The sequence below is a fragment of the Phytophthora ramorum genome (genome assembly GCF_020800215.1).
Source record: "Phytophthora ramorum isolate Pr-102 chromosome Unknown Phyram_PR-102_s0004, whole genome shotgun sequence".
Lineage (NCBI taxonomy): Eukaryota > Oomycota > Peronosporomycetes > Peronosporales > Peronosporaceae > Phytophthora > Phytophthora ramorum.
This window is the reverse complement of record NW_027150650.1, coordinates 79,683-99,718: the sequence shown is the minus strand read 5'-3', so window position 1 is coordinate 99,718 and position 20,036 is coordinate 79,683. Positions and strand designations below refer to the sequence as shown.

The following is a 20,036-nucleotide window of genomic DNA, read 5'->3' as shown; positions in this document are numbered from 1 at the left end:
CCCTTCGGATGCGATGCGCCATCGTGGAAAAGTGGCCAGATCTCGCTGTTCCACAGCCGGGGCTTCTGGAATTCTCGTTAAACTTTGGGACGACGTACGCAGTCTGCTCAGCTTCAAAACTAAGTAGATGATACTTCTGCTTCGAATAGTGTAGAACGCCAGCGCTTGATGGTCCTCGAGTCGCGTATTATTGAAGACCAGTATTTGTCGATTAGCAGGATGGCCTTCACTATTTTGCACGCGGAGCTTCAGCTTTGCGACGGTATCAGTGAGGGCGCATGGAACACGAGTCTTCTTGCCAGTCAGAGTCTCCACAACAACGAACACATCGGTGCTATCGGTGGGTCGTACGCGGGTTATTGCGAGGAGCCTTGGGCTGCTGCATCCCAGATCTGGAATTATGGCTTCAAGACGGCGATTCTCATCAAGGCGAGTGCCGTAGAGCAAGATCGAACCGACTTCACGAGAACTGCCTGCGGTTGCGCCTCGGATTTTTGGTGTAAGAATTGTGGCAAGATCGCTCACCTTCGCGTCTTGGAAATTATGTTGAGGTAGGTCGGACTCGTGCACCTCCACCAGTCCTTTCAGTCCCCGCCCACGACTACCCTTCCACAGCACCGGAAATGAAGTCGACATCAGTGAGGTGAGAATAAATCGTCGTGCTCAAGTTGAGTTTGCTCTGAGGCGCCAACGCAAAGAGCCAAGAGGGAAAGATGTTGAAATTGACCTTACAGTTGCGATCGTGGCTTCAGACCTGGTCCCAGATACGTTGTGGAAAGGTGGTCAAACGTTTGCAGAGAAGTCTTCAACTCTTGAATGTCAAATCATGTATAGTTCAGTAAAATAAAGAGAAATAATGCCGTTCGTCCCCGCCGTTGTGGTTGGACTGCATCATGGCAACCTAAGTCATCGCCTACTTGATGGTGCTAGGGGGAGCTTGCACGGGCCTGTGGCATGCTGGGCAACTCGACAAGGAACTGCGGCGGCTGCTCCACGTGGTCCACTTCTTGAAGCAACAGCGGTGAAAGTCGTGGCCGCATGCGACGGTGTATCGTACAGCTGAGCCGAGCTTGGACCAGCAAATAGTGCACACGTCGTTTCTTCCAGCGCAAGTCGAGTTGGAAGATACGGTCAGTTTGGCTTCGTTCGACTCGTTTCTCGGCTTGGCCACAATCAAGAGACTTCCCCATTCGCTACAACCATTCTTCTCGTCAGCATTAAAGCGGTGGTACTTTTCGCCAACTGCGTCTCTCCAGGATGAAATAATAGTCAAGTTGTCGCTTGCCTTCATGCCTTCAAACTTCCAGACGCAATCGTAAAATCCACATGTCAAAGGGGTCACCTGAGCACGACACATTGGACACTTTGCAGTGTCATCTAGACATATGTTGAACAGCTTGAAGTGCTTTGGGTGGATGACGTCTTTGCCAAATGCAACACACGAGGGAGTTGTGCATGTCCCTTCAATGTTAAGCCCTTTGTAGGCTGTTCGCCAATTTGGCGCGTCCGGGTCAAACTCAGTCGTTACTAAGAGTGAATCGTTGGAGACATCCGCAAACTTTCGGGAAAAAGAGAAGCCTCCGCTCAATCCCAACAGCAAGTTGACAATACTTTCATCTTGGATGCCATAGGAGCTCAGAGAACGACGGCTGTCAAGTCTCACGTCGTTGAATATCAAAATCTGGTCCTCTGGACGAATTCCCACGATGGTTTGCACGCAAAGCTTGAAACAGAAAACGCTTTCTCTCAAAGTGCAGGGAATTCGAGTCGCTTTGCCGGTTAGTGTCTCGACACAAATCATCGCTTCGGCGGCACTGGGAGCGTGGGCTTTCATCGTAGCAACAAGCCGCGGGCTATTTCCTGGTAAACCAGCAATAATACTCTCGAGGAATCGGTGGACGTTGATGCGTCTGCCGTATAGTAAAAAAGACGCCACTTCACGGTAGATGCCCTCTTCGTACGACCGAGCCTGAATCTTCATGTTCAATACTCTGATGAGGTCGCTCACCTGTGCCCCTCTAAACTGCCGTCCGGGTAGATCAAATGGATGCACCTCCATCACGCCTTTCAGTCCATTGTCAAGCTCGTGCTCATCTTTCCAGAAGACTAAAGCTGACATTGCCGTTGAATTCGAGAATGAGAGAAGAAATTGGACTCCACGGCGTGACGAGGTCTGATTTCCCAGAAATGTCGTCACAATACGTTAAGCCCTTCATCGTTAAACATTGATTTCATCATAGGCTGCAGAATACAGAAGAAGGAGAGGCCGCCGCAAGACCTTGTCAGAGCTGTGGGGGAGTTTAAACCCAATCTGTGACTTTGGGCAACATTCCCCCAGCACACACAACGTCTAAGACGGATGAATAGCTTGGTCCCGTTGTGCTCTCGATATGCTCGGGTTGTGATCCACCATCTAATAGCCGCGCATTTCTCGTTTATTTGATTTCGCCACCAAATTTGGTCAGTTATGGTTTAATGCTTTCGTGCCGTCGCACTCTGTGACTCGCGTAGCTGTAACTCATGCTGCACCCGTGCTAGCTCAAGCTCAATCTGACTTTTGCGGAGTTCTAGGTCACGGAGCGAGGCGCCTGGATTGAAATTGGCAGGTTAGTTGGAAAGAGAACTGCAACGACAACAGTCTTACTTACATGAAGTTGCTAGTGAAGCAGTGGCGCCTCCTAAACGCCTTTCGCTGCGGCTGGAGCGAGAAGTAGTCGTCCATGAGCTGGTTGAAGACGCCACCGAAGCAGTCTACAAAAAGCAATGGAGCCAAAGTCAGAGAGATAGTAGCATAAGCTGCATGTGCTGCAGCTACCTCGGCCAAGTCGCTCGCAGCACGTAAAAGCAGCTTCGAATCTGCAGATACAGCAAGCCAATCGATTTGGTGAGCTGAACAAATGATCCAGATCAGTTATGCTACAAGACTCACCTCTGGAACCACTGCTTCGGCGGCTGCCGTTGCTGCTCTCTGATGAGTTCTTGTCGGAGGAGCTACGAGTACGTGAGATACAGTGGCGGTGTCACCTCAGTGAGCAGCGTTCACGTACCGAGAAGACAATGAAGATGTGGTTGACGCAGGCATCTTGTCTTATTGGCGTGTGGTCCGCGCTGGAGCTAGTGTGATCTCAGCCTATAGCTATTTTTCGTTTGCCGCATCTAAAAACAATCCCGGCACAATTTCCCAACAATTACCCGACATTCTGAGTGCAGTGTTGGATGCGAGGGATGTCAAAAACGAAGTTGAGCAGTGGCCGAGAAAGGGTGTCTACGAAGTTCAACACAACGGCCGAAAGACCAACGGGCTCATGCTTTCTCAAGAATGTTACGAGCTCTAACTGTACAGTCGATCAGTGTGGGTCGGTCTAGATGACCAGTCTCCAATTTTCTCCATCCTCCCAATCCCCGCTTTAAGTTGAGCATCTCTCTGCTACCGGTAGCACTGTCATGTCTGCTTTCGTGCTTCCAGTGCCGTGGCGAGATGCAAAGGAGCAGGGCCTAAAAGGTGTGGTGGAGGTTCACAGCTTTGATTTTCCGAAGGAGGCGATTACGCGAGTGGGTGATCTCAAGACGATTGTCAACAAGAAGATTCGTGAAATGACGCCCAACAAGAGTGTAGTGCGGGGGGGTGAACCGTATCATGCTGCACGGGGTCCGAGTGAGCAACAGTTCTCGTTTGGTGTATCTCGTTCCTGAATTGATGAGCAGTAGCCCCCGCCTTGTGGCGACGACGTCGAGAATCCGAGGAACTTATATGACAGTGTTTGTCGACTTTTTTTTATGGGAGGACTGCCGCAGTTCAGTGCACGTCGACTGATACGGTGGCCTACATTAAGGCCCGAATCGAAGACAAAGAGGGCATACCACCTGAGGATCAACGCCTTGTGTTTGCAGGCAAGCGACTCCAAGATGACTGTACGCTTTCGTTCTACAACATTGGGAATGCAGACACCCTTCACTCGATGGGACGGATCCTGGGTGGCAGCACAGGAGGCTTCGCCACACCTCAAACTTTCGCCGACGTGTCTGATGGCTCGATCATAACTGCGGTTGACTTCTCCGACAGAGCTCCTGAGTGGCGCGTTTGCAGCAAAGGGCTCAACATCGAAGGGCGATGCGAGAATCGTGCCTGTCCTGCGTTCCGCCACATGGCCATTCACCGCAAGAAGTTTGAGTTGTTTAATCTCATTCTGGATGACAACGTCCATTGCCCGCTATGTCGCTGGAGAATGAAGCCTGTTACCTGCGGTTTGTACGATTGCTGCTGGCGTTTTGAAGGTGTGAAGGCGGACGATGAGATGTCTGTCTGCTCTCGATATCAAGACGCCGAGGGATACGTGTACTATCGGTTTGATGCTGATGAGAACAAGAATTCCATTGAGTGGTCCAGTCTGCTGATTGTGGTGAAACCGAGAGACGAATTGATGGTTGCCAAGCTGCTTCTTCCACCGGACTCTGTCGGTGTCAGCATGGACGACATGTGTGCTATCTGCTGGTCTCCGTTTGGCTCACCCAGGAAAAGATCGATTTCAAAGACCCACTGCGGCCACCATTTCCACGGCATTTGCCTCGGCGAGTGGGCCGCGTGGTGCAAGAAGGCCTGCACGCAACCGAGCTGCCCGATTTGCCGCAGAACCGTGTAAACGCTCGCTGACGAAATGGCTTCACTCCAAGAACGACAAGATGAAGGTACTGGCGCAGGTCCCTCGCAAGTATTAGGCACGAAGTCCTGTTTTCGTTTTTAATTTGTTATTGCGTGTCAGGGTAAGTAGGTGAACAAAGATTGCTTAACCTTGGCTCTTGGCGAGCGCTTCGCTGTCCAAGGTGCATGTACAATTTCAGCTTTAGAATCGCAAGTGTGAAGCGTTTGGTCAGATGGCTCGCCGGACAGATTGAACTCGTTAAACCTTTGGGTTGAACTCCCTCTCACTGCAATCGCGATGAATCGGATCGGGTACAGGTTGAGCATAATAGGCGAAAATTAAGATAAACCAAACGGAATTTACACGCCCCGGGCGTAGACTTGCAGAACACAAGATGTTGGGAGCCGTTATGATCTGGACTTCAATTGCTTGTTCATTGAGCCCCGAGTATAGCATTATAGGTAAGATAGTTTAGTCGCTTTCTTTACTTCATGCCGCTCTCAGCAATATTGCGTGAAATCAAATTTAATTTTATACAGACCAGCTCGATTAAGTCAACTACAAATTCGAAATGCCAAGCATATCGTTGTACGCAGTTCTGTACTGGATGTACTGGTTCAGGTTGGCACTGTCTCGAGGATCCACGTGATGGATCTTTAGCAAGCGGTAAACATCATCCGGCCTCTTGTATACGTACAGCCAAGCCTTGTTGATCTCATCACCTGATTTCCCCTGCTGCAGCCAAATCTTGTAGATATCCTCGTCCTTCTTTCCGAGGCTACGCCAAATTCGGAGGGTGTCGGTCGTGCTCTTCCCCTGCTTCTCCCACGTTGTAAAGATCGCATTCGTGCTCACACCTTGTTTCACCAATAAACGGTAAATGTCCTCGTCACCCTTTCCGAACTTGAGCAACTGGCTGTAGATATCATCCGTGCTTTTTCCTTGTCTAACCCAGATTTTATAGACTTCATCTGCCCGCAACATCTTGAAAATATCTTCGTCCGTCTTTCCTAGCTTGAGCCAAAGCTTGTAGATGTCACCCGTGCTCTTGCCCTGTTTTGCCCAGAGTTTGTTGATGTCATTGTCCGTCTTCCCGATCCCAAGCCAAAACTTGTATTTCAGCAGCTCAATGAGTTTGTCAACCTTCGATGATCCTTTCTTCACCAGTGATTTAAGCTGATCTAAGCCGGGAATGGTGATCGCCCTCTCTTCGCTGTCGACACTGTCGTCCTTGTCAATAATTGTACCTGTAGACCTCAGCAATCTCTTGCTAGCCATGTCATCATGGTCAGCAAATGAACGAGCCACACCCGGGGGGTCAAACTTTGCAGTTTGAGCAGCGGTGGAGAGTGATTCATAGTCGGCAACATCACCGAGAGCGCCACGGCCCGCAATAGAAACGAAGAGGGCTAGAACGACAACGTAGATCAGACCCATTCTTGATCCTGATTCGAGGGTTTGAAGTTTAATGGGTAAATCGCGAACTGAGGGTGGATCTTGGAGCCGTTAGCAGGGGGATTCTGAGGATTATCAGCATCATGCTCCGCTGCCGGCAGCTTATAGCCACTCGATACCTCGATTCAGCTTGTCATCCAAAAACGCGATAGTTTTGAGATAAAAATCTACGATGGGGTTGCGTTGTACATGTAGTCGGATTTGAACGCTGGATAATAGAGTAATGGAGTACGATGGACGAATGCACCGAAGGCGCATTGTGAGATCAGGTGATTCAAGCAATAGAACACTGCAGGTGGTAAGGGTATATTGTTGTACGCTGATCGGCGCTCTTACATTTGTCATTATTAAATTCAACTATATCATCAGCTTGGATTTCACATACGCGTTGTTAAGCATGTTGCTGTGGATGTCTAGATGCAGCAATCTGCCATAACGACATGTCTTTGGGTATCGTATAACGAGAATATTCATGTCGTGCAATTTTTTTGATGCGATGACGTACTTAGGAGTAAATCCCAGTGCTGTACACTGGATTGCGAGAAGACGCTGATACTTCTTGAGAACCAATTCAAATATGTGCTATCCAAAGCGAGGTCTATTATGTGCTAGTCTATAGAGCCAATATTATTTTGAGAAAGGCAACTAGGGCGCTCTCATCCAACCGCTTGCTTCGAGCAAAATCTGTCTGTTGTAGTGAATTTGATAACTCAGTCAAAGTGCTGCATCTGGAAGTTAGGATTGAAATTAATGGGGTGATGGCTCTGCATATTTGTGATCGTTAAAACTATGAGAGTGAGTAAAATGCCCGATTGGAACTCCTCTCCTGGAACCCAACCCTTTCTTATTTTCTTTGCTGCTGATTTTGCATATCCGTACAAGGTATAACGTATACGAGGTGTATACATCCACATCATAACCTCAAATCCCCCCTCACTCAGCAAGCGGATGGCTCCGGTGGAAGGAATACGACGCCGGCGCCGCGAACCCAAATGGGCAGTGCGCAGAAGCGCCCCCTTCCTGTTGACCAAGACGACGACAGCGAGAGGAAGTATCAGACGTGTCCGAGAGCTCATCCATGGCTGCGTATGTCTCATCACCGAGTCTCAATGGTGCCGAGTCGGCTGAGCCAACAATCAGTACCAGTGATCAAGGCAAGGAGCGGATTTTGAACGCTCCACCGCCTCAAGAGGTGCAGTTCTCATCGTGGGAGGCCTTCGAGGCCTATCTGGCCGTGTACTAAGCGCAGTCGTTCCAGGTAGCTCTTCGTTTGTGTCTCCTGCATTACCTGGGCTATTTCACCGTCTTATCATCAATATTTTGTAGGTCTTCCGTGCAAGAACAAATACTACTGTGGTAGAGCGTAACGGAATTATCGACCGGAATAAGTCAAAGGCGCCCAAAATTCCTGATGAGTGGGAGCAGTACGCAAGGACGTTCGTATGCACTAACTACGGGAAGTTCAAGTCGAAGGCGAGCCCGAAACGTCCACGTCAGGAGAGCCGAGCCAACGACTGCAACGCGCAGGTATATACATTCTCATTTAATGTCGTTACTGGGCTTACTCGGGTTAGCTCGGGCTCAATCGGGCTTACTCGGATCTGATTGGGTTCAGTTGGATCTGGTCGGGTTTACTCGGTTGTACATGGTTTGAATTGGGTACATGTCGTTCATAATACTGACGTGTTGCGGTACTGATTTTGTTGAGTAAGAAGGAGCTGCAGTACTTACGCTATCGATACCTATGCATGTGCATTTAAGTACAACCTAATAATTTCGTTTTCCGCATCAGAGAACGCCACGTCTTCCGCAGCCTAGTATATCGGAGTGGCGATTCTTGGCTGAAAAATGCAAGTCGACGCTCCAAGCCAATGTCCGGCTATACGTATACAGTGAAGGACTCCTCGCGCGATGCTTCTCCGACTCTTTCCTAGTCGGGCACATTCGGGCACCAGGATCGGGCCTCGTTGGGCATGAATGGACAGTCTCGTGTTACCCAATCGGGCTATATAACGAGTGCCTAAAACTATTAGCTACTACTACGTAGTACATGACTTCTCCTAAAGCAATCAAGTGCCGCTTGTAAATTCCTTCTTGGCTCGAACTTGAATTTTGGTTTAAAGTGGTGAATATGACGCGAAGTGTTTATCCTTGAGGAGTTCTTCATTTATCTGTTGCAACGAGTTCATACAGTAGCGCGCATGCTCGACGTGTGTATCTCGGTTGCTCCATTTTGATTCGATTGATACTCCAATTGTGACCACAAATTCTATCGTTACCGCATCATCAGGTAGCCAAAAGCGATTGGCGGCATCTGCACCCTGTAACACAACGTTAGCCCATTGTGACGGGTATTAATGATTTGCCTCCTTTTTCATTCCGAATTTTCTACCAAGCATGCAACTACTAAAAGACCGCCGTAGTCTAGTTTTCTGATAGACACGTTGCACCAAACCACGGCTTCAATTTGGAGGCAATCACGTTGTTCAGTAGCGCAGGAGCATGACGACTGATTGTTGAGATCACAGTATTGTAGACAGTGCCCTTCCGGTTGACCTCGTCGGCTGAATACCCCGAAAGCAGGTTCGTGATCGCAGAGAGCACGAAGTTGGAGCTGTCGAAGTCAATCTTGAATTTCGAGACCGACGCAAAGTCGAGCTTGAACGATTTCACTGACGCGTCCTCGAACTTCATGAGAACCTCCTTCACGACGCTGTCATAGTTGCCAAATATGGCTGCTTTGACTGCTTCGAGCTGGAGACCGGCGACCGTCATGTTTGAGCACAGCGACGAAGATACGCCGGGTGCACACGCGTACATATTCGCTTCAATGTTGGTCAAGAGCGACGGCTTTACCATGCCAAAAACCAAGTGTGCCTTTGCAGTCGCTCCTAACTCCTCGACGGTGATACTCACGTTAGCGTCGACCGACACTTGGCTTTCAGATTCGGCTGCAAAGTCGACACTGTTCGACGAGGTCACGTTGACGTGTTGTGGGACAACATTCGTAAGGCCGGTGATTTTGACCGTGTCGACAGTCGGCGTGATCGTCAGCTTCTGGCCCAAAATGCTGTAGTTAAAGTTGGCCAGTGAAACATTGCGGAGAACGAGCGGGTCGTAATTCCCAAACAGTGAGCCCACCATGTTGGCAATCTCGACGAGGCCGAGCGCAGCATTCAGATCAGCGAACTCGGAGTCTTCGGTTGTGAAGTCAATCGGGACGCAACTGTCTTCGGCGGCGTTGCTTGACCTTGCGAAGGCTGCGAGTGCTAGAGTCCCAGCGAGAGTTAAGAGCTTGGCCATTGCAGGTGTGTACTGGAGAGAGTGGTCTAAAGTGCTCAGGGCGAGGCAAACCCAGAAATGACGGAAGATGAGTCTTACGTCGTCGACAGTTGCCTAGCCTGTCCATTTGGCACAGCACGCAGCTGTATCATGAAAGCTAGTAACACTGAGTGCTGGGCTTTAGTGCTCGGATGTGGGATCTGTCTTGTCTTGAAACCCTTATCGAGTACCTGCCAGGTAGGGGCGTAAAGCAATGAGGGAACATGTACTGTAGCTGCTGCTTCTCCAGGACGATGTCCCTAGTATCGGCTGTGAAGGATACTGGTTTCTTTTATTTTTATTGTGCTTGCCTACTGAGAATATGATAGGAAAATGTAATACGACATGATCATGGGACTATCTATACAGCATGAGTACCTGTATTTACCAAGTTGTCCCCGTGGGCTTGTTTGTAGAGTTGGCGTGCCAGTTGACCGGTGCTCAAACAAGTGTGTACTTCGCTTTAGAATTGGCCGGTTATAGCGGAAGACTCATGGGTTTGTCTTTGCATCGCATGACTCTACCAACAGCATGATAACATCCGTGATCGGAGCTCGCTGTCTCGTCGTTCGCGTCGCGACAATACCATCTTGTCTTGCGGCCTTACACTTTGTGTTAGAAGTGCCAGCTTATTAGACTGCACACGGACCATGAAACATGTACGTATACATGAAGTAACGTAGCGTAATCAAGCTTCCCACGAGCTGAGCCGCTCACCTCGTGGGAAGCTTATTATAGTGAGCTGGGCTCGCGAGAACGAGCACAAGCGCTGTGAGCGCGCTCGTGGCTCACTGAGGGTTCCAAAGGGGAACTCGAAATGTGTCAGTGATCCCTACAACCTAAGAAAATGGGAGGGGTGTAAGCATCTTGCTCGGCCAAGCCTAAACAACGCCTGCAGTTTAAAGATCAGTGTGCGCGCGGGAAGGGTTGAGGCGTCCAAAGTTTAGGGTGCTCTAAGTTAGAGCGCTCTATAAGAATACAAAAGTTAGAGTCTAGCGGCATTTCTTCAAAAGTGAAGTGATCGAGGAAATGGAGGCCAACGCAAATCTCAAATCCCGAGGTATTAGCATCCTCGGTGATTATCGATAACGCTGTGCACACGTGGTTTCCCGGACATCCAGACCTTCTACTTTGCTCTGTAGATCCGGCCCCGTGGACACACGACAACTTCTCTCAGTTTGTGCAGTGCAACATCAAAATGCTCGTCACTAACAGCTCTCACATGCGCATGCACCCTTCACAGACCAGCAGTGTTACGCTCGGAGCCTCATTTGTATGCTTGTCGCGCAACTCTGTGGGAGCCAAGTAGATCCAAAATCACGGTGTTACAACTACTCGAGGAGAGGAGAGGTTATCTTCATCGTTTCTAGATTATTGACGACTCCGAGCGAATGCCTCTCTGCTGGTATGTACAGTTATTGGCCCGCCGCGCAAACACAACATAATGCGCTGTCTATTCTTTAATAAATAGAGAATAATACGTTCCATTTTCAATGCAGACGGCTGGCGCGGTCGTGATCTTCTAACACGAGCTTCCTAGAAAAGGGAAAGGAGTACGTGGACCATGCAATTTGAGCGGAAAGGAACTGCTGCTGGTTCACTTCCACCGCAGTGAGAACCCCCAGCTTCCAATCTGGTGCGCAAGTACCAAACAGAACCGCTATGACCTATGGACAGCATATATTATAGCAACGATTTGAGCTACTACAGTGATACGATTTGCGTCTTCATTACTCAGCAATAGCACTTGCAATCGGCTTTAACTGCCTGAAATAAAAACTTGCAGAGTGTAGACATTTGAGGGGCTCCAATCAGCGAGTATGGGCGAGTTCTGCGATTGATCGGAGCACTTGAACCTCTAGCAAAACTGCGTGCTTGAGAAGGCCTTGGAGTTTCCAACATATTTTGCCTTCCTGTTAAATCAGTACCAGTCCTCTGTCGTCAACGCGTCCTCTGCGGGCGGCAACCGCAAGTCACGCCCAGTGAATGTTGACGTCACCCTGGTCGACACGACAAAAACTGCATCAGCATTTGCAAACCGGCACCTCAATATCATTGCGAATGGATCAATGTGCGGTAAAGCCATCGTCATTGAGTGTTTCTCCCCGCAAGGACGCAATGGTGTAATAGTCACGCCAGCTTGCCGAGCTGCACCGTGTGCCGCAGAGCAATGTAAGCGCCATCGACAAGTTGAAGGAAAGAACTTCCAGCACTATTCTAGCAGTAGAGCGGGAGCAGTATTCGTGGATTTATTTTATTTTCATTCTTGAATTGCTATGCATGATCGGGTGTAATGTTGCTTCATATCAATACTTGGGTCTTTCCATCGTAGCTCATAGTGATCTTGTCAGGTGTGGGGGCCACGCTCGTCAGAGCGGGAAGAGTGTATTATCGCCGACGGCCACTGCGGAGAGCAGTGGCTAGCCCCCCAATGGCGCAGCCTGAGGATGGCGAACGCTCTTTAGCCCCGACGACCTCATCACCATCATGTCCGCGAGCTTCTCTCTCGAGGCAACCTCCATGTGAATGTATCGTTGGTAGCAGTCACTCCTCCAGCGGCCTTGGAGCTTGATTGTTGAGTCTTCACAGCCAGCTTGGAAAAGTGCTGTCGCACCGCCACCTCGGAACGAGTGAGTACCGAATTTGCTGCTGTCCTCGCCGCATCTCGTGGCCGCCGTCTTGATGATCTTCTCGAGCGCTTTCGCCGGTAGCACTGCACCGTTCACCCAGCATAGTGGTGTGACGTCCGCCGCATCCTTGTTCTCACGCAAAAGCGCACGCGCCGCTCTCACCGGGCACAGCCATGGTAATGACGTCTTCGCCAGTGTTCTGGTGGTAGCTTCGCCGACTTTGTCCGTCTTGCTTCCTCTGAACCGGATCGTGACATGGGTTGCTGTTCTGAAATCCGTGGGTTTGCGTCCATTTTCACTCGTGAGCTGAATGTCTCGCCTCTGTATAATGAACCATGCGCTCTTGCCGCTTGACGCGAAGTACTCTGATCTTCTCAAAAGGAAGAAGTAGCCCAAGACCGCAGCCCCCCACAGAACGCGGTCGTAGGGCCGGCTGAAGTTGAGGCTGCGGTGGATCTCGCGGAGATGCGCGACGGTGACTGGGGCTCGGCGGGTCGGAGGCCGCGACAGCCTCCGCATCCCGAACAGAGCAAGGCGGTGGGTGTCGGTGAGCCCGACCGGGTGTCCGAATCGGACCTGATGATGCCATGAGACGTGGCTACACTTGGACAATACGGTGGCCGGCGAGTTGGAGACGGAGGTGGCGTCGCCGAGCCAGCAGGATATGGCGAATAGCGCAAGTTGGAGGGACTGCGCGTCCAGGTCGCGGGGTAGTCGGTCTGGTTCACTGTGCTGGGCACGCCACCGGCACCATTGCTGCCAGGTGCGGTCGTACAGTCGTCGCGAGCTTGGGGCCAGTGAAGCGGCCTGTAAGTTGACGAGAATGTTGCGTAGATCCGCCGCAGATGACCCGGCACCGGAACCTGCGTCCACGAAGCAACGGCATTAGTAAAGCGGGATCGGTGAGACGCGGACTGGAGTCTGCTGCCAGCGTCGGCGATGACGTTCCACGTGCCCGGAAGGTGGGCAGTCGATACCCGCAAGCGCCAAATGGCTTCAGAAAGGCCGACCGCACGGTTGAGTTCCTGGGCAAATTCGTGCCGTGCGGAAAGTTTGTTGGTCCTGGAGACCGTGGTCTGGTTGTCGCTCCAGCATCTTACGTGCGGCCACAGTGGCGCATATGCGGTGTGCCATGATTGACCAAAAATCAGGCAAGCGAGTGCGACTGCAAGCTGTTCCCGGACGTTAATGTCGAAACGAGGTTCGGCACGCTCGTCATCGTCGAAGGTGACAATGATGTATCGCTTCTCGGCGGGGTCCAGTACACAGAGCCCGTCATCACTGGCGTCCATGTACAGATGCACGTCGGGCTGTGGCAACGAGCCAAATAAATACGTAGGAACTCCGGAGAGATGCCCATGGCGGAGAATTGTTGAGAACCAATGGAGATCATCGCGGGCCCACATCGTAATAGCAGCGGAGCCGTACCGGGGCACCGACGCGGCCACAGCGTGCAAGCGCTGGTAGAATGGCTTAGCGGCGCGCAGGCAGGATGCTACGTGGCGTAGGTTACCAAGTAGCCTCTGCAGTTCGACCGATGACACGCGTGATGAAGTCGATGCGGCCTCAACGCGAATGAAGGCCTTGGCGATCTTGTCTGCTGGGATGGACACCGTTCGAGCCGTGCAGTCCCAATCCAGACCCAGTGTCCGCATCTGCGTTCCCCACGCCGAGAACTTGACCTCGTTGATCGCTAGAGGCCCTAAGACGGCCAGCATTGCCAAACAGAGCGTGTCCTCTGCGATGGAACAGCGTGCCCCGAGGTCGGGCTCGACTAAGACGTGGTCATCCACCCACTCGTATGCGAAGAACGGTGACACGTCGGAGACATCGGGCGCCATCGACGCCGGAGATTCCCGTCTAACGATGGTCGAAATCGCGCGTCCGAACACACCATAGATTGCCGGGGAACATGTCCAACCAAACGGGGCTGTCAGGTCGATTACGCCGGCCTTGAGCTCGGGAACTCGCCCGCCCATCCAGACCACATCGTCCGCGTGTTGGCGCATATGACGAAAAGCCCCCTTCACGTCACCCTTCAGCATCAATATCCGTCTGTTCGGGTAGATAAGGTGGAGCAGCTCAATGCGCCGGGCAAGCGCGATCACGGACTCGTAGTGGGCAATCGGTAGGGACGTCTGGATGGTGTGGTCGTTGACAGAATCACCCATGGGAAATGACAAATCGTGAATAAGGCGGATCCCACCGTCGGTCTTGAGCACTGCGCCAAAGGGGCTTACCCACACGGACCAAAGCGTTAGTATGCGTTCATCAACCAAGAGATACGTTCCGGATGCTTCCCCTTCCAAGATGGATGAGGTCACCGACGCAGCGTGGGCCGTAGCCGAGCGGTGATTAGGATGAAAAGGCCGCGATGACCCACGTGGTTGCACCCACTTGGCGCGGAAGCCTTCACGTGCGATGCGGATAATTAGCGATTGATGCTCGTAGCCTTGCAGCAGCGCTCGATACGTTCTGGGATTCAGAGCCTTGTTCGGCCGGGGATCTGCGGTAGTTTCGCCACGGACGAGGCGAACTAAATGAGGAAGCGACATCTTGCTCCGGCGGACAAGCTCAGACAGCGTATATTGCAGGGATTGGCGTCGGTCGGACGGGCGTGTCAGTCCAAACTGTGCGAGCACCTGGTCGAGCCGCCGGTTCGTGATGCGAGAGTGTCGAGCCAAGTCGCGAAGCAGGGCGGCTTGGACGGCTGCCCATCGAGGAGTATATAGCGTACGCGGTTCTCTCGTGGGCAAATCTCGCCTTCATTCACGACGTACCCCTTTGCGCAAGCCCTTGAACTCGGCGTCAATGTAGTCAGCAAGAGGGTCTGGTAGTGGTGATGTCGGTACGACGTGACACCGTGAATTGAAAAACACGCACTCCTCAGGGTTGGCTGCATCCCCTGGGCACCCAGCCACCGATAGGAACTTCATGCAGATCGAGCGTCCATGGACCCGTGGGATGAGAGCCCGAATGTGCGGCGGCACCTTCGACGACGAGGCAGAGGCAAACTGCTGCTGGCGTTGCTGCGGGTCCCAGCCAGCTCCCATACCTCGCTGCCCACGCGAGAAAGTGCCGTACTTCGACCTACCGTTCCAGCCGCTCTCATTCCGCTCGTGCGACCTGGGGAGCTCGCGCCCTGCGCCGTGCAGCAGGAGCTGGACCTTCTTCGCCGTAACAAGCTGGGTAAATCACTGAAGCTCGGGGTCAGCAGGCGTCACCGTGGCGTGAAATTGCATGCTGTATTCTGGCCGGTACGAGCGTCGTCCGCCACGGCGGATCGGTACCGCTCCAGAGCCGTGTCGATCCAGTAAATCAGGTACTTGAGGTCGGTTGCTTCCCATAACTCGAGACCCGCTGTCTCCTGGACGACCTGCAGGAGCGCCTGAAGGACGCGGCATGTTGACAATGAGCAGAATACGTCACAATATGTCTTCAGACTGTCCAGCGCTGCCTTGATCTGGGCGAGTGACTCTGTTGCCGCGACCGTGGGGAGTTCCACAGCGGAGGAGAAGTTTTGCATGTTGATCTTGGTGCCTTTCTCCTTAGACGCCAGCACCCAGCCCACACGAGCGAAGGGCTCGAGGTGATTCAAGTGCAAAATTGACAACCCATGCACCCCGAACGCGAAGTCGTACAATCGGGTTAGCGTCGCCGGGTGGGGGGCAAACGTCACCGCGTTGTGGGCCAGCAAACTCGTAACAAATTCATGCGCAGACGTACCTGGAGTACGAGGCGCGTGGGTAAGGTCGTGTACTTGTCGTTGCGAGGGTGTTGGTCGAAATAGTAGCTTGGACCGGTGGTAGAGCGAGTCCTCATCGAGGCCGTCGTCGCTGATGCAACGCTGGCGCTTGGGCCTGGGCCCGACATCATGCAAAACGTTATCTTCGCTCGAGCTTGGGGCCCGGTGTCGTGACTGCGCCGCCAGATCCCTTTCAGCGTTCTAGGTTGGTCGTGCTCGGCGGGCCGCTAGATACCTCTCCAGCACGTCAGGAAAAGCTGCCAGCTCCTCAAGAACGAGTCGTTGGCGGTCTCCGCCGGTTGCCGTAAGGCGTGAGCGTGAGCCAACAGGCTCAGAGGCATCGGCCTCGCTGTCGTCGTCGAAAAGAGAGTCTGGTTGGTCCTGGCTGCACTGAGTTACAGTCGTAGGGACATGCGCAAGAGGCGGCGTGGAAACCGCCGTGCGCCTCGGCGGGGAGAAAAACGTCTCCCCGACACTTTCGCGAACAGTCTTGCTAATGCGCCGGGCAGAGTTCTCGTGCACGAAGACATAGTCGACGGCATGCTGAAGGCTGAAGAGGTGCCGTTGTCCGTCGGCTGGCGAGACCCACGCACACTGAGCAGTCCCGTCGGGAAGGCTGTCATCCTCCACGAGGCCCGCAAGTAGCTTAGCGATGTCGCGGGTCGGACGCGCACCCGGGGAATGCTGGTCCCCAAGAAGGCGGGAAAGAACCGTGGCGTGTCCCTCCCGGACCGCAGCTGGCGTCAGCGTCGGGGATAGTCGGCTTTGGCCGAACAGGAGGGCGATGGTCGGGTCGATTTTGTGCGCGTTTGTCGCGCGGCATCGGATGGGGGTGCCGTTCCCTGGTTGAACCATCAGGTCGCGTCCCAAGATCTCGACGACTTGACCTGGGCCTCATGGCGCACGAAGACCGGAGCGTGGAGCCAGGGACTGCGTCTACGTGTCGTGCTCGTCATGGGAGAGTCGAGATGGATAGCGAAGCCGTTGGAAGGTTGGATTTACGCGGCAAATTGAACAATGGCTATCCTACACTTATTGCCTCACGACCACCAATTTCTCTCGCTGGAAAACCCGTTTTCCACGCGTCAATGCGTCCAGAAAACATACCTCTTTTTGCACCACTTGTTCCACTTGCCAAGGCAACCACGGTGAAAATGGTGACCACATTGAGTTGTAGTTCTCGATTTCGGAAGCATTTTGGACCAGCAGATAGTGCAGAGCTCGATCTCCTTCTCCCTCTTGGGTTTCTTGTCTTCCGTTAGCCGAGCTGCAGTCGACATGCCCTGCTCCATGACAACAACCAGCAGACTTTCCCATTCCACAGACCCATACTTTTCATCCGCGTCAAAGCGATGATACTTCTCCCCGCTCGCATCTCACCAGGGTGAGCTGACGGGGACGCCACCATCTGCCTTCACGCCTTCGAACTTACAGGCACAGTCATAAAACTCACACGTGAGGGGCTTCACCTTGGACCAGCACCTGGGGCATGGGCTGCTGCCGTCCTTGACGATGTTGAACGACTCGAACTGTTTGGGCCAAATAATCATTTTTCTAAATGCAGCACAGCTTGGCATCTCGCATCGTCCTTCGAGGTTGAGTCCGGTGTCACACCCGCGCCAGTCAGGGGCCGTCTTGGAAAACTCGAGCCCCTCCAATGCCGAGTCGTCCGAGACGTTGGCAAAAGCATACCTACCTCCACCAACTTGCTCCAAGGCCATGCAAATGGTGTCTCCGTGCTTGATACCACAGGATGAAAGCTTTTGATTGCCGCTTATACGCGAACCGCCGAACACAAGTCGTTGATCTGTCCACGAAGTGGCGAATGCCTCCTCAATAATTGGCCGATGATTGCATCGGGCGAGCATGACACGCGAATGGTTTTGACGGACTGGTCCGAGATATTGACAAATATCGTCTCTTGCCTGGGTTTGATTAATGTCGTCTTGGCGGGCATCCTCCTCCAACTCCAGGAAGCAGAGGACCGAGAAGTCGATTTCTCTTGAGCTCAGTGTCGTACGACTGAATGGACTTGAAGTCGGTGTCAAACGCGCACACCAAGCTACTTGATGAAGAAGGCGCCGAGCTGGAGAAGGAGACCAAAGAATACTTCCACACGAAACACGTCGGACTTCTTGCGCTCTTCGGTGCGTTCAAAGTACCAAATCAAAGGAGGGGTCGACGGAGATACTAACCTTTTGCACGCTTGCTGCTGCTGCAGTGGTCATCTGGACAAACATTTTCCAAGCTGAAGCCGTGCAATACCTCCAGGTACTCCACCGATCTCAGTCTGCGATTTGGTTTCGCCACACAAATTCCCAGGCCGCAGTGGTTGTTTGTGTGGCTTGTAGCTGAGGCATGCAGAGGCAGCGTATGTCAGCACTTGAACTACGGTAAAATAAGTTGACTCCAGCTTGTTCGTCAACAGCAAACTAACAAGTCTTCATTGTATCTTGTCGGCAATGCTAGTACAACTGGAGTTGTTGTGATGAATAATTCATTTGGAGTTCCTATAGCTACTGTCTACAGCTTCACTTATCTCCTAGGTTCTCCTAGGTCGAAGCAGCGGCGATCTTTGCGGCGGTGGCACGAGCCTCAGTGGCGCTGATGGCGCTAGCTGCACGAGTCCATCCGTCCGGGATCTTCTCATCGACGAGGAAAGAGCGAGCGACGTCCACCGAGACACTCTCGTTGGTCTTGGCGCCGAAGCCCAGCAGCAGAATGGACGACTCGAGGAAGGCGAGCGTCTGTTGTGTGGTGCCGAACGTCACGTTCGGGTTGATGGCGAGGCTGTCCGCGAGGCGAGCCTTACGAGCGGCACCAATCTCCGTGACGCCCAGCGTTCCGCTCGTGAGTCCGCGCTCGAGGAGCTGCTCGGCCAACGTGATGTTCACCTGAGCCGGGTCACCGCCAAAGTACTCATCGTTGTGGATGAGCGACGCGTCGTGCTCGATCACGTTGTGCGTGGAGAGGTAGTCGAGCGTGAACGTGTCCGGAACAAGCGCCAGCAGCGTGGCGGTGGCGTCCTCGCCCAAGTTGTAGACCGACATGACGGCGGGGCCCAGCACGGCTTTGGTGATGTTTTGGCCATCACGCGGCAGGTAGCCGTGGTTGGCTAAGGTGTTGAGTCCGGGGCAGGGGGAGCGGCGGAAGAGCGTCGAGGTGCCCACAACGCCCGACACGATGCGGCCCGAGGGCTTGAAGTACGTTCCTTCCGGGAGGAGGTTCACGTCGAGACTTGCCTCGCTCTGGCTGGCGAAGGACACGGCGATAGCGGCGACAATGTTGACGAAGGACACCATACTGGATGTGGACGAAGGGTGCTCAGGCCAAAGTGAGTTGGAAAATGAGAGGTTTGGGTGCTGGAGACACCATCGTTGAGATCGTTGTCGTGATTCTGATGGTGCAGCCTCGACTCGAGGCGTCAACAACGTTGTGCTCCTGGTAACCGGATGATGTTCAGAAAAGAGTCGGACCTATTTTCAACTATCTAGGGGGTAGCAAAGGAATAGTCTTTAGGGAAGTTCTATTTAAATAGATATTGAATCGGATAAGCACAGTGGTGATTATGACCGTAAATAGGTTTGAGGTGGTGCACAGGTCGATCACTGCGCAACCAGATAATCCCACGCTACGAATGTCAAGTTGACGCACTGCAAAGCTCCAGCACGTCAAGTCATCTGCGCACCTGGTCGAGTGCCACGCGTGCAAGCCTTGCACTGCAAGGAGCAATTCGGGAGGTGGAAGGGACTTTCGCCCTGTTACCTCGAGCAGACTGCGCACGTAGCGCCTCGGTCTGAGACTCTCACGTGGGAAATTGAAATTGTGGCTCGGCTGGCGTGGGGGACAGCATCGACTCTTGTTCGCTGTCCACTCGGTGCGAGATTTGCCTCCAGTGCACCGCGTTTATATGTCAAGCGTGTCGCGGATGGGGCTGGCAATCTACAAGGCGTCATCAAGCAGGCCGCGACGTCGTACATGGCGATGGCCACCGTGCGAATTCGTCTGAAATGTGCTCTTTCAATATCCAACACGATTGTACGGGCAACGTCCACACTCACCGATTTGTTCGCATTGCCACCAAAGCCGATCGAGGCCTTGATGTTGGTTGTTTCGAGCTGAGTCGTGCTGCAAGTGCACTCCGGGTCGTTGGGCGGCAATTTCCGTCAAGCGATGACACCGTTGCTTTCGTTCACGAACGCAGGATCTTCACCATCGAAGTACGTGTTCGTGTGAACCAGCGAG

General features: G+C 52.8%; 4 protein-coding genes across 4 annotated transcripts; 1 reads left to right on the top strand and 3 right to left on the bottom strand.

Moving 5' to 3' along the window:
• Positions 1-5,198: 5,198 nt before the first annotated feature.
• Positions 5,199-6,077, bottom strand: KRP23_4810 (uncharacterized protein; the record flags this gene model as incomplete). Its single annotated transcript, XM_067889813.1, has 1 exon — positions 5,199-6,077. The coding sequence occupies one exon, from the start codon at positions 6,075-6,077 to the stop codon at positions 5,199-5,201; it is 879 nt and encodes a 292-aa protein (XP_067746412.1).
• A 2,442-nt stretch (positions 6,078-8,519) lies between these two features.
• KRP23_4809 (uncharacterized protein) lies at positions 8,520-9,398 on the bottom strand (the record flags this gene model as incomplete). The annotated part of the gene is made up of 1 exon (XM_067889812.1): positions 8,520-9,398. One exon carries the CDS (start codon positions 9,396-9,398, stop codon positions 8,520-8,522), a length of 879 nt encoding a protein of 292 aa, XP_067746411.1.
• An 8,419-nt stretch (positions 9,399-17,817) lies between these two features.
• On the top strand, positions 17,818-18,178 carry KRP23_4808 (uncharacterized protein; the record flags this gene model as incomplete). The annotated part of the gene is made up of 3 exons (XM_067889811.1): positions 17,818-17,938; positions 18,013-18,062; positions 18,143-18,178. 3 exons carry the CDS (start codon positions 17,818-17,820, stop codon positions 18,176-18,178), a joined length of 207 nt encoding a protein of 68 aa, XP_067746410.1.
• A 165-nt stretch (positions 18,179-18,343) lies between these two features.
• On the bottom strand, positions 18,344-19,093 carry KRP23_4807 (putative sterigmatocystin biosynthesis peroxidase stcC; the record flags this gene model as incomplete). Its single annotated transcript, XM_067889809.1, has 1 exon — positions 18,344-19,093. One exon carries the CDS (start codon positions 19,091-19,093, stop codon positions 18,344-18,346), a length of 750 nt encoding a protein of 249 aa, XP_067746409.1.
• Between the last annotated feature and the right edge of the window lie 943 nt (positions 19,094-20,036).